The sequence below is a fragment of the Panthera uncia genome, chromosome C2, assembly GCF_023721935.1.
Source record: "Panthera uncia isolate 11264 chromosome C2, Puncia_PCG_1.0, whole genome shotgun sequence".
NCBI classification, from domain to species: Eukaryota; Metazoa; Chordata; class Mammalia; order Carnivora; family Felidae; genus Panthera; species Panthera uncia.
In genome coordinates, this window is record NC_064810.1 from 4,110,763 (window position 1) to 4,123,302 (window position 12,540).

General features: G+C 58.5%; 1 protein-coding gene across 1 annotated transcript in view; it reads left to right on the forward strand.

The window, feature by feature from the left end:
- The window catches only part of TMPRSS2 (transmembrane serine protease 2), a 35,636-nt gene extending 27,343 nt beyond the window's left edge, over nucleotides 1-8,293 (forward strand). Inside the window, exons 9-14 of the mRNA XM_049627819.1 lie at nucleotides 584-755; nucleotides 2,171-2,346; nucleotides 3,464-3,559; nucleotides 5,597-5,739; nucleotides 6,199-6,351; nucleotides 6,801-8,293. Coding sequence (XP_049483776.1) covers nucleotides 584-755; nucleotides 2,171-2,346; nucleotides 3,464-3,559; nucleotides 5,597-5,739; nucleotides 6,199-6,351; nucleotides 6,801-6,812 — 752 coding nt within the window. The 3' untranslated portion in view covers nucleotides 6,813-8,293. The remainder of the gene's footprint in view (nucleotides 1-583; nucleotides 756-2,170; nucleotides 2,347-3,463; nucleotides 3,560-5,596; nucleotides 5,740-6,198; nucleotides 6,352-6,800) is intronic.
- Nucleotides 8,294-12,540: the final 4,247 nt, after the last annotated feature.

Here is a 12,540-nt window from a genome sequence, read left to right on the forward strand (position 1 = left end):
CCCTCCTCCTCCCTCCTCCCTCTTCCCTCCTTCTTATCCCTCCTCCTCCCCTCCTCCATTGCCTTCCTCCTCCCTCCTTCTTATCCCTCCTCCTCCCCTCTTCCCTCCTGCCTCTTCCACCCTTTCTCACCCTCCTCTCTTCCCCTCCTCCCTCCCTCGCCTTCCTCCTCCCTCTCCCTCCTCCTTCTCTCTCCTCCCTCCTTCCCACCCTCTTTTGCAACGTTCAGGAGTCTTGGGGCCCCTGAGCGTTCAGTCTGTCCACGACTCCAGCAGGCCCCAGGGCCTTTGCTCCCCAGGATGGCCGCCTGGGTGCACAGGGGACACGGGTGGTGTCTGCGCTGAGCGAGAGGGGGCGTCAAGTGCCAGCGGAAGTGCTGCTTCCTGGGGGGGGGGGGCTGGGGGAGCGTCCCCTCCTCCCCTCAACCGGAAACAGACCAGGACGCATTCTCTGTAGTTCAGACCCCAAACGCGTGGGGTGGTCCCCCAGCCTGGCCGGACTTCGGGTGGAGGGGCCGGGCCCACCCTGCTGGGGCGGCGGGGCGGCCCCGCCCGCACTCACCTGTTCCGCGCTGGTTGCCTTCAGAGTGCGGGGTCACCGCGAAGATGGGCCGCCAGAGCCGCATCGTGGGCGGGACCAGCGCCTCCCCGGGGGACTGGCCGTGGCAGGCCAGTCTGCACGTCCAGGGCGTCCACGTCTGCGGAGGCTCCATCATCAGCCCCGAGTGGATCGTGACGGCCGCCCACTGTGTGGAGGAGTGAGTCCCCGGGGGCGGGGGGACGTGGGGGGGGGAGGGGCGAGGGTTTGGAGGTGGCTCTGGGGCCGCGTGACCTGGGGCGGAGTCTCCGATCTCTTCAAGCTCCGGTGTCCTGGCCCGTGCGTGGGGCCCGGCGCCCCCTTCGCGGCGTGACCGGGGGCCTGGTGGGCTGGAGCGCGGGGAGCGGGACCCCTTCCTGCCGCCGGCTTCGCGGCTCCTGCCTCTCTCGGGAGCCCCGTCCTTCTGGGAGGGCCGGACTCCCTGGAAGCCCGTCCTCACCACCGGAGGCCAGGGGGCTTCCCGCTGCCCTGCCCCAAGGCTCCCTGGGACCCACGGTCAAGCATCCCTGGCCACAGAGTGGCCCTCAGGACGGGGCAGTCGTAATTTACAGCGTCCGCTTTTGTGGACGACGCTGCCCCCTCCTTTCTCCTTAAACACAGACTTTTTTGGCCACACGCCTCCTTTGGAGGAAACCACTCGGCAGAGACGTCTTTCTGACTTAGCGTGACCTCGTGCTGGCTGCGGTCCTGGCCATGCCGTCCTCTGGCTGTGTGGCCCCCGACCGTTCACGCAAGGTGTCTGACCACAGTGTCCCCTTTGCACACCTGCAGGACAGGTGTACCTGCCCCTCCCGAAGGCCGTTGGCGGGGGGGGGGGGGGGGGGGGGGGAGCGACGTTTGTTACCCACTGGTGTTCCCTCCCTGACTCGCTTCCACCGGATTCCGATAGCTCCTGGGATCTGGGGTTCTCCCAAAAGGGAAACACCTAGACGAAGCTAATGCCCTAATGGCTGTGAGGCCTACAATCTAGCCATCCGTATGCACTTATTAAGCACCTGTTGGGTGCCAGAAGATGCCCTGATACATGAAGGCAAGTAAGACCCAGTCCTGCAAGAACGAGGTTTGGAACCTCAGGGAGGCATTCAGGCCAAGAAACAGCGTTCTTCGATGTTCTGAGGGTTTGCGGCTAGTACAGAAGTATGGGGGTGGAGGGGCTGGGTGGCTCAGTTAGTTAAACAACCCCCTCTTGAATTCGGCTCAGGTCACAATCTCACGGTTTGTGAGTTTGAGCCCCCCATCGGGCTCTGTGCTGATGCCCACAGCCTGCCTGGGATTCCCTCTCTCCCTCTCTCCCTGCCCCTCCCCTGCTCTCTTGCTCTCTCTCTCCCAAAATAAATAAAAACACTAAAAAAAGAGAGAGGCACAGGAGGAATGGACCTCATTGTCGAGGTGCAGGGGTGGGTGGGGCCACGGCGCAGCTCAAAGGGACAAGAGCCCGAGACCTCGCCGGCCTGGCCGTGTTGCTTCCAGAGGGCCATGGCACCTCCGGGACGCCTGTGACTTTGGAAGTCACCAGAGGAGTGTTTCCCATTTGCATTTCTGAGGCGCTGAGTGGTCTTCGGCTTTACCTTCCAGACCACTGAACAACCCACGGCACTGGACGGCCTTCGTGGGAATTTTGAGGCAATCTTTCATGTTCTACGGACACGGGTACCGAGTGGGAAAAGTGATCTCCCACCCGAACTATGATTCCAAGAGCAAGAACAATGACATCGCTCTTATGAAGTTGCAGACGCCTCTGACTTTTGATGGTACGTGACCGCGTCCGTGGGGCTCCGGGGCGTGTGGACGACTTTGACCGCGTGTCCAGGGAAGATGGAACCAGAGGGAGGGGGGTTGCGCTGCGTGCGGGGGGCGTGCGGGAGGGCCGCACCTGTGTGCACCTGTGACGGGCTGGGGGAGGGAGTGAGCGGCACGCTTTTCCTCTACCGTCCAGAGTCGTGATTTAATCAACAAAGTCCAGACGAGCTTTCCAACCACAGCACTGCTGGCCTTTGGGGTCGGACGGCGCTTTGGGGCCGTCCTGGCCTGGTCTCCATCCACCAGATGCCACTGGTGCCCTTCAGTTGTGACACGGATGTCTCCAGACGTCGAGAGACCTGCCCTGGGGGTGAAATCGCCTCTAGCTGAGAACCGCTGATCTAAAATTTGTCAGGACTTTACTTTTTCACATAAATCCTGAAAACAAGAAACTTAACGGTTTACAACAACGAAAAGCAAGCCATGGTTTCCCTTAGCTTGGGCCCCCATTCTAGTCCATCCAAGGGGTCCTCCGGAATGTTCCAGCCCACACGGGCAGAGACAGACCAGACCCTCATCCGCCACCACCCCCCCCCCCCCTCAAGGTGTTTGCATTCAAGTTGGGACACAATGTGGACCCAGAAGAACCGGTCCATGGGGGCCGTGTCCAGCATGGCCTCCGAGGCGCAGGCTGGGAGTGCCTGCCAGCTTCTCGAGCCTCACGTGTGTCCTCTCTGCCCCTCGTCCCCTGCCGACAGTGTATATTGTCAAATTTTTGTTCCTTGAAGGTTTAAGTGTGAAAAAAGCTTCACTACTGGCAGCCTCTTTCTTAGTTCTGTTTCTTGAAGAGTTCAGCGTGAATTTCTAGAAGCAGAGCTAGCAAACAGTTCTGTTTCTAAGCAGCTTAACTTCCAGAGAAGGGAGCACCTCGCCTGTGAGAAGGAGGGGCCCGGCAGGGACAGAACGTGGGCGTGCGGGGACAGGTCGGGGTCTGGGACTCTCCTGGGGTGATGGTGGTGGCACGGGGCCCCGCGGCGTGCAGATGGGGAGGGTCCGGGCTGAAGACGGTCGCTGCAAAGCCTTCAGTTAGACCAGACTGGCTCACGCTGTTTTCTCTTCTTGGAACAGACAAAGTGAAACCGGTGTGCCTGCCCAACCCAGGCTTGATGCTCGAGCCGGAACAGCCGTGCTGGATTTCCGGGTGGGGGGCCACCCACGAGAAAGGTGAGGCTCTTGGCCACGCGGGTCCCACAGAGCCCAGCACCGGGCTTGGAAGTGGGGGGGCCGGGGGGTTGATCCCGGATCTGCTCCCACGCGATCAGATCACTTCGGCCATGTCGCTCAGGCTCCGTGCCTCAGTTTCCCCATCTGCTAAATGGGGAAAAAAAAAACCCGTGCCTGCCCTACCTGGCACTGTGTCCTTACTAAGACGCAAGGGAAGCAACGTGTGTGGAAACTGCTTTTCGAAGCGTAGAGGCCGCATCAATGCCAGGGACGTACAGGCTGTGCGATCGCGTCCCCTTGTTGCTAACGGCTTGCCCCGGAAGCCGGCCGTGCCCTCCGGGGGCTCAGGGACAGTGGGCTCGGTGACGGTGGGCTTTCATGACCCTCGATGGCCAGCCGCAGGCCGCTGGAGCTGCGTCCGTCTGCCCCGACGCCCCAGAGAGGGGGGGAAGCTGCACAGTCGTGGTGCAGACCCGCTCAGCGGGCTTTGCTACGATTGACTTTCCTCTCGGAGAATACTTTCCGGAGGAGGGGAGCTTAGCGGTTCCACTTTTATGGAGCGTGAGAAGCGCTTGGTGGTACAAAGAGGCCTCTCACGCACTGTCTACGTCCTTCTGAAAAGTGTTCAAGGCAACACCCAAGAGACGCTTTAGAACAAGGCGGAAAGTACAAGAGCTGGGTGATGTGGGGGCAGATCGGGGCGACGGTGGCCGAGCCGGGCATCCAGGCACCTGGTGTAAAGAAAGTTAGAGCAGCTGAGCCTTACCCTGGGCTCACAGTGGGAAAATCGACACGTGTTTGTGGAGCACCTCCTATGGGCTGGGAGGGCATCACCGCACAACATAAGACAGGAACATCTGCCCTCAGGAATGTCGCATTTCCTCGTGGATGTCTGGGGGGCGGGATGTGGTCAGTCAGCAAACAAAGAGCAGAACTGGGTGCTTTCAAATGGCAGAAAGTTGTCACGGTGGGGGCCTGGCTGCTTTGAAGGGGTGATCAGGGAAGGCTTCTTGTAAGAGGCGACACTTGAGATCTGAATGATGACACTGTTTAAGGAACAGAAGGGTCAGTGTGGTGGGGTGGGGGAGATGGCGAGTCATGGGTGACGGTGTAGGCTGTGGGGGGGCCTCACAGGCTTTGGGGAGGACCCTGGCTTGTATTCTGCGTGAGCTAGGGAGCCGTCGGGAGCTTTTAAGGAGAATGGCATGAGCTGGCAGGCTTCTGGGGAGTCACAGGAAGGATGCAGGCAGGAGGGGGCTGACCCCAAGTGCAGGGGAATCATGTCTGGGACGCGCTGGCGGCTCAGCTGTGGGAGGTGGGCCTGGAGGCAGGAGACCATGTCTGGGGCAGACCCACCCCACCACCTTGCAGGTGGACTGAACATCAGCAGGGGGAGAGGGAGGCATCCAGGGCGGTCAGCTTCTTGCTTGGGGATCTGAGCCCCAGGGTGGGTGTGGTGCCGCTTTCCGAGCCAGGGAGGACGGGTGGTGAGGACTTGGGGTGGAGGGGTGCGGTGAGAGGCTCTGTTTTGTCACGTGAGGCCCGTGGCGCCTGGAAGAACCCCACGCGGAGGGAGCGAGATGGGAGGGAAGAGGTAGATGGACACAAGGGCCCACCCTGCTGTGGAGAGGTTTAATGGGCAGGGGAGCCGGGAAGCGGGACCGGACCGTCGGTGGAGCCCCGTGGGGCTACGGAAACACAGCCTGACCCCTGTGGGCCCGGGAGCGGTCTGGCGAGGACGGAGCCCCAGAACCAAGGCGCTGGGCGGAGAGGGAGGAAGATTCTAGAACACAGAGCGTTCCGTAGCTCCAGGGCCAGGAAGGCCTCCCTGATTGGGAAGAGCTGTGCCAAGTCCGAGCCGTCAGCTGTCGGGATGACCCGGCCTCCCTGGAGGAGGAGAAGGAGGAGGAGGAGGAGGAGGAGAGGGGGGCCGTGGCCCCCGGTCTCGGGTGCGCACTGGCGCATCCCCAGGAGGGAGGCCACTGTTCCACGGGAGCCGCTGGCTGCACGGCCGCCCGATGCTGTCTTCCGTCTCAGGGAAAACCTCGGACGAGCTGAACGCCGTCATGGTGCCCCTCATCGAGCCCTGGCGTTGCAACAGCAAGTACGTCTACAACAACCTGGTCACGCCGGCCATGATCTGCGCGGGCTACCTGCAGGGGACCATCGACTCCTGCCAGGTGACTGGAGGCTGTCCTCGCAGCCCCCACGGACACGGGGTCCATGTCCCTGGCCCGCGGGGAGTCAGCTCCGGGGTGGCCGTGGCCAGCCGCCATGACACTGACGGCGTAAAAGCACGCGCGTGCCCGGCCACTGGCCCCGAAGGGTTTTATTTTGTCGGCTTGGGAGCGGAACAGAAATAAGTTTTGCAACCGTTTTTAAAATACGGCCAACGATTTACTTAGTAACTAAGTTCTACCTGATGCAGGCTAAAAGTCGTCACTGGAAGAGTCTCTTTTGGGGATTATATTACTGTCCCTCTTGGTGGGGGGGGGGACACAAAACCCGCACACTGGGTCATAACTGCCACGGGGACCCCCACTCCGACCCCCGCCCTGACCCCATCCCCATCCCCCCGGGCGTGGCCAGTTGTGTGTGCGGGCTGTGGCTTAAACTTCCGCCCTTGCTGTGTCCCCCAGGGTGACAGTGGAGGCCCCCTGGTCACTATGAAGAGTCACATCTGGTGGCTGATTGGGGACACGAGCTGGGGATCAGGCTGTGCCAAAGCCAACAGACCAGGCGTGTATGGAAATGTGACAGTATTTACGGACTGGATTTATCGACAAATGAGGGTAAGTTCCTGTCCCCCTCCCCACCTTGCTCTCTACTCTTGTCCCAACGCCCAGAAGTCCGCGGGGTGTGGTGTGGCTGCCAGGGGCTCAGGCTGGCCAGGGCACGGAGGGACAGGGCCGGGTGGAGGGACAGACGGCAGAGGGAAACCGGCACCAATAAGCATTTGCACCTTCATGGGCTGCGGTCGACTTGCCCCTCCCAGACGAGGCTACACGGCTCACTTCCGCACGTTCTCGCTCCTGCCCCGTCCTGCCCTGTCTGCCTGGAGCCCCTTCCTTCGGCAGCCTGAGTTCTTGACCGTTGCCCTGTAGGAAAAAAAAGTCCCTTGGCCCCGCTAAGCTTGCTGCTTCTGTTATAAGTCAGTCTAGGAGACAAAACGAATTTGCTGCCTTTTTGTGTCTTGAGAAAATAAAGCCGTTTCTTTTTTTCTCGTTTCCTTTTTGAACAGGCAAACGGCTAATCCACGTGGCCTTTGTCCTCGACACCGTTCCACAAGAAAATGAAGGGGCTGATTTTTAATTCCCCGTGCGTGATGTGCTGTATTTTTAGAAATGATTCGGAGGTCCTTTCGTTGTTATTAAATAGTGTATTTGTCTGTCTTCGGCACTCTGCATAGTTCTGTGCAGGCCACAGGCCCACGCTCCTGGACCCCTGGTCTGCAAGGCGTGACCAGGCCCAGCGGGGTGTGGGCGCCCAGGGCCACCGCAGGGCAGAGGGATAGAGGCTGCCCAGTGGGGTCTTCCTTCTAAGCCCACTCGGGGGGCCGATGCACCTTTTGGATGTACCTGAGGCTGGTGACTTCTCAGCTGCTGGACGGCTTGAGACAGAAAGGGAAGAAAGCCGGGTGGGACTTTTAGGGTCAGCCTGCTGGGGTCACTGCTAGGGAGGGCCAGTCTCCCCCCCCCCCCCCCGGGGGTTTTCGATGATCATTTTTTAGTGCCTTCTTAGCAGCCCTGGATGGTGGCTGAAAGTAAAGGGACCAGCCCTTCATGGGTCAAGATGTAAAGGCAGCAAGAACCTTCTCTCCGGCTCAACAGGGTGAGAGTGTAGACAGACCCCTCGGGGAAAGGGAAGTCCTTGCAAACGCAGATGCCACTGTGTGCCGGGCTGGGCGCCCCCAGGGAGACCCAGCCCCACTCCCCCACCCTCTTCCCTTCGGATTGTGGGGTGCAGCGGAGTGGGGTGCTGTGCTGACCCTCTTGGGGCCTGCTGATTACATGGAAATTGAGGTCACCCCCTGGGAGGGGGGGGCGGGAATCAGGGAATGTGTGATTAAAGATACACTGTTTCCATGTAAAGTTCCTACGTGTTACTACCTCAGTGCTCCCGGAGTCTTGGCTGTGATGTCTCTAAGTAATTGCTACATTGGCTCTTTGACACTCTTGGCCTTGCCAAGTGGGCTGCGCGGGTGACTTGAGGCACTTTCCAAAGTGTTCCTTGCCGGGGTGTGGCGTGTGCTGGCCACAGAGAGGAGAACTGTGTGTTCTGCATTCCCTGCGGCCCCTTCCAGCCCCTTCCAGCCCCTCAGGCTTCCCCGGGAGGGAAGGGCCGGGGTTGAATTGCCAAGCGTGGAGCCTAATTGTGTGCTGAGTCCTGCTTTGGGGGGGGGGGGGGGGGCTGCCTCCTCTCAAGCGCACTGGTTTCCAAGAAGGAAATGAACGATCCCACCGCTTAGGCCGAAGGGCTAGGGCTTAACCTTGAAGCGGGAGGCAGTGGCGGCCCCACTCCCCAGATGGATGCTTCCGTTCTGCGTGACCCGCCACACCGCGAGGTGCCCGCTCCCCAAGCCGGATCTTAAAATGCATTGTCGTGGCGAGAACGTGTTGCGTCCCTGGCTTCTTTGTATGTGACGCCTGTTTGTCCTCTGTTTTGTACCTTTTTTAAACTGTAAAATTCAATTGTGAAATACTGTACAAATAAATTATACATTTGTTTTCCAAGTATTTATGGAGTCTCTGCAAATGGGGATGGTGAGCAGAACCAGTCTGCACCTCCTTGGAGGGCGGTGATGCTGGGGGGGGGGGGGGGGGCGGGGGGGGCGGCTGCGTGGCGGGGGCAGGGGGGGGGGGGGCGGGGCTGAGGTGAGGTGCGGGGTGGGGGGGGTGCTGGTGGATGTGGTCCCGTCGGAGGTGTCCCATGGTAACTCCTTTTTTTTTTTCCAAGTTTATTTGAGAGAAAGAATGAGCAGCGCAGGGGCAGAGAGAGTGAGAGAGAGAATCCCAAGCAGGCTCTGAGCGGTCAGCACAGAGCCCGACGCGGGGCTCGAACCCACCAACCATGAGATCATGACCCGAGCCGAAGTCGGACGCTTAACCGACTGAGCCACCCAGGCGCCCCCGTCCGTGGTAATTCCCGCATGGCTGTCACCCATGGCTCCCGCTTCCCCCTGACTCAGACCCTGAGACCCGACTGTCTTCCAGATCTCTCTGCCCGGTATCCCACACATCCTCAGCCCCAGCCTGTCCAAACCCGCGCCCAGCATCTTGTACCCTGAAGCTGTCTCCCCAAAGTCCCTGTTATTTCTGGGTGACAGAGCTGCCTCCTCGGCTCTCTTGGGCACCAGTCCCATGGAGTTGGGACTAGGACTGTGGGCAGGAGAGAAACACTGAGTGAGTTTTTTTCTCTGCCTGAGAACAGAACTCCATTCGGATCCTTTGCATCCCCCAAATCCTGCACCCATGATGGGTGATTGTTTTCATTATGTGTTAAAATTATGGAAAGACACGTGGGGCGCCTGGGTGGCTCAGTCGGTTAAGCGGCCAACTCTTGATTTCCGTTCAGGTCACGATCTCAAGGTTGGCGCGCGTTGGAGCCCCGGATGGAGCTCTGTGCTGGCAGTGCTGAGCCTGCTTGGGGTTCTCTCTTCTTCTCTCTCCCTGCCCCTCCCCCCCCACTCGTGCTTTCTTTCTCCCTCAAAATAAATAAGTTTAAAAATTTTATGTTAAGACGTGTTAAAATTATGGAAAAAGTGGTCCTAAAAACAGGGAAAGCACACATTTTTGCTAGACAATACCCTTAAATACAGTGGATTCTCACTCATGGTAATTATGTTCCATAAACCCATCACGAACGCTGAATTCGTGAATGGGGAATCGTTGCTTTTGGGGGACAGAGACAAGGTCAGGTGCCGACAAGCCTCCGGTCTTTGTCAACCAATGGGTTCATGACCTTGTTTTGTGGGTGCTTCTGTTCAGAGACGCCTAATTGGATATATAGCTGCTGCACCAACACTGAGCCCGAGCAGATGGCACCATCACTCCCGAACTTGCTTATCTGCACGCGTGTTTTCCCCCTGAGGCACTTCACGGAGACCACGCTTCTCCACGACACCTGGGGCCGTGTCAAACCCAGAGATCACCAGCCAAAAGTGCAAAAATGCTGGAAACCTGGCACCAACCAGATCACAAAAGGACATTTATTGACAGCGAGAGCTGAAACGAGAAGGAGGACTCCACTGGGTGTCCTCGGCGAGGCCCCTCCCCTTTTTTTGCCACCCCGCACGCCTGTCCGCTGTCCGCCGTAGCACCGTGAGTGCTCGTTTTGGAATTACGAATAAATGTTAGCAGGTAGGGGGAATCAGAAATAAAGGATCTGCGAAGAGCAGTGAACCGTATACCTAGAGAGTCCACTTGGGACAAGGCAGTTAACAATCTTCAGTTGTATTTTTCACGCTAGAGTCGCCGGGTGAGTGGTTTTACCTTTGGATGAGGCTGATTGCACCTCAAAGATCTAGCCAGAACGCTGGAGCTAGGGAAATATTGATATTTTTGTCTTAAAGGCTTTATAAAAGATGTAAGTTAATTTGCTTGATATAAATGAACCCCAAACACTCATCATTAAAGGGAAAACACAAGTATTAATAAAAGTGAATCATTTGTGCTGATTTGTGTCTCTCCTTGCCACTGGGTCAGTGGGTGGGTTTCCAGCACTGAGACATGTGCCCTCCAGGGGCACCTGGGTGGCTCAGTCAGTTAAGCGTCTGACTTCCGCCCAGTTCATGATCTCACAGTTGTGAGTTCCAGCCCCGCGTCGGGCTCTGTGCTGACGGCTCGGAGCCTGGAACCTGCTTCGGATTCTGTGTCTCCCTCTCTCTCTGCCGCTCCACGACTCGTGCTCTCTCTCTCTCTCTCAAAAATAAACAAGCATTAAAATAAATTTTAGAAGCATGCACCCGCCTCAATTTGTGTCTGGCTGAGCTGTCAATGGGGGACAGTCCTGCCTCGAACCCAGGTTCCGGGTCTGCTCCCAGCTCTTCCTCTGTCCCCCTGTGGCTTCCTTGCCCCCACTCCGATTTCAGTCTCTTCCCCTTCTGATCGACGCTTCCCCTTCCCCAGTGTTTTAAGAGAAGTGCTAGAATAAAGTGACATTTAAAGATTCACTGATGTACCAGCTGCCCCATGTTTAACGAACCACCCCCATAAATGGTGTTCGTCAGACAGTCACTGTGACTACAGAGATGCATCTTATAACCAACCGAAATCCCACAGAACCGCTTGGACCTTTCTTCCCTGGAGAAACAGAACAGGTCTGACGGAAGCCGCGCTGTGTGCCTCATTCCCTGCGACCTGGTGCAACATTCGCGGCCTGGATTCCTTTCCTCTGAAACAAAACCTGACATTTGGGGGAATTCTCTGGGTGCCTGATTGTTTGGTCCGCCTTTCCTCGAGAAGGACAGTATAACGGCAGGTGCTCTGGGGGCGCCCGGGGGGGCTCTGTCGGTTAAGCGTCTGACTCTTGACTTCAGCTCGGGGGGTGACCTTGAGTGGGGAAAGGGTGAACATTAGGCAGGGGGAGGTGAGGGAGAGGCAGTGGGCAGCTGCAGGTGGAAGGCTAGAGCGGCAGCGGGGTTTGAGAGGGACAAAAGGAGAAAGGTATTCCAGCCCCGCGTGGAGCCTCACGGACTTCCCGATCAGGTCCCCATAAAAAGTCAGGGACAGAAATGCTCGGCGGCTACCCAGTCGGGACCCCTCTCCCTCTTGAGAGCTTCATGCTTTCTCTCATTACACTCTGCCACTCTGCTCACTCTCTGTCGTGTGCAGGACTCGTGCTTCGACTCTGTGAGACCAGAACAAGCTCACAGTTCGGGAGTTTGGGGCTGTTGTGCTGACAGCGGGCAGCCTGCTTGGGATTCTCTCTCTTCTCCTCTCTCTATCCCTCCCCCGCTTATGAGCCCACTTGTGTGCGCTCGCTCTCTCTCACTCAAAATAAACCTAAAAAAAAAAAAAACCAACAGGTGCTCTGAAGCATCTTAGAAGATAGTCACGAATCCAGAAAGCCATTTGAACAAATGCCCAGCGTGTCCCGTGCCCTGCTCCTTCTCATAGCATTTATTAAGCACCGACAGCACATCAGACCCTGTGTTCTGGAAAACCCAGGCTTTCTATGTCAGTCTGCTCTATGTGGCCCCTCTCCTTGCTCTGCTCCAGACTCAGTGCTATCCTGTGGGCTCAGTAGAGCCCCAGACGTACCGAACGTGAAGGGTTCAGGAGTGGGCATCACGGATATTCTAGCATAGTCTTCACAGACGGATGGACCTTCCTACTAGTGCTGTAGGGTGGGCAGCAGAATCTGGAGACACAGGGAGGCTCTATCCTGGCAGTGTCCCTCATGGGTGGGGGCAGGGATGGCGGAGGGGAGATTGGGGAGCACGTGAACCCTTTGTCTGAGGCTGGCTGCCCTCGGAGCAAAGAAGTGACCCAAAGTGGACTCCAGGGCTCTCTCTCCCTGGGTCCTGAACACACGGGAGAAGGGACCGTACACTTCCCCTTTGTTGGTGGCGGCCTAGGACAAGCCTGGGGGAGCCCTAGACACCTGCTCTCTGGGGCCAAAGTGAAAGTGACCGCCAGCACCTCGTGAGTCCGCGGCAGGTGGGCAGCCCGGGGAGGTCCCTTCTTTGGAGCACATAGCCTTCTTCCCCCATCCCCCCCTTCAGTCCCCTGCCAAATTGGAACCGCAGCAAAGAAGACCCCTTTGCGACTCCGGCGCCTCTGGCCGTCCCTGGTCCCGGCAGAATCTTCCTGTGGGCGGCGGGAGAAGTCACTCCGGCCAGGCCTGCGAGGGGGCCGGCTCCAGCCGGGGATTGCTGCGGTGGCTCCCGGCACCCCCGTGAGAAGCCGCCCGCATCCCCCCTGCGCCAGGGGCACACGCCTCGTGCTGGACTCGGAGCGCCCGCACCACGCGCCGGCCTT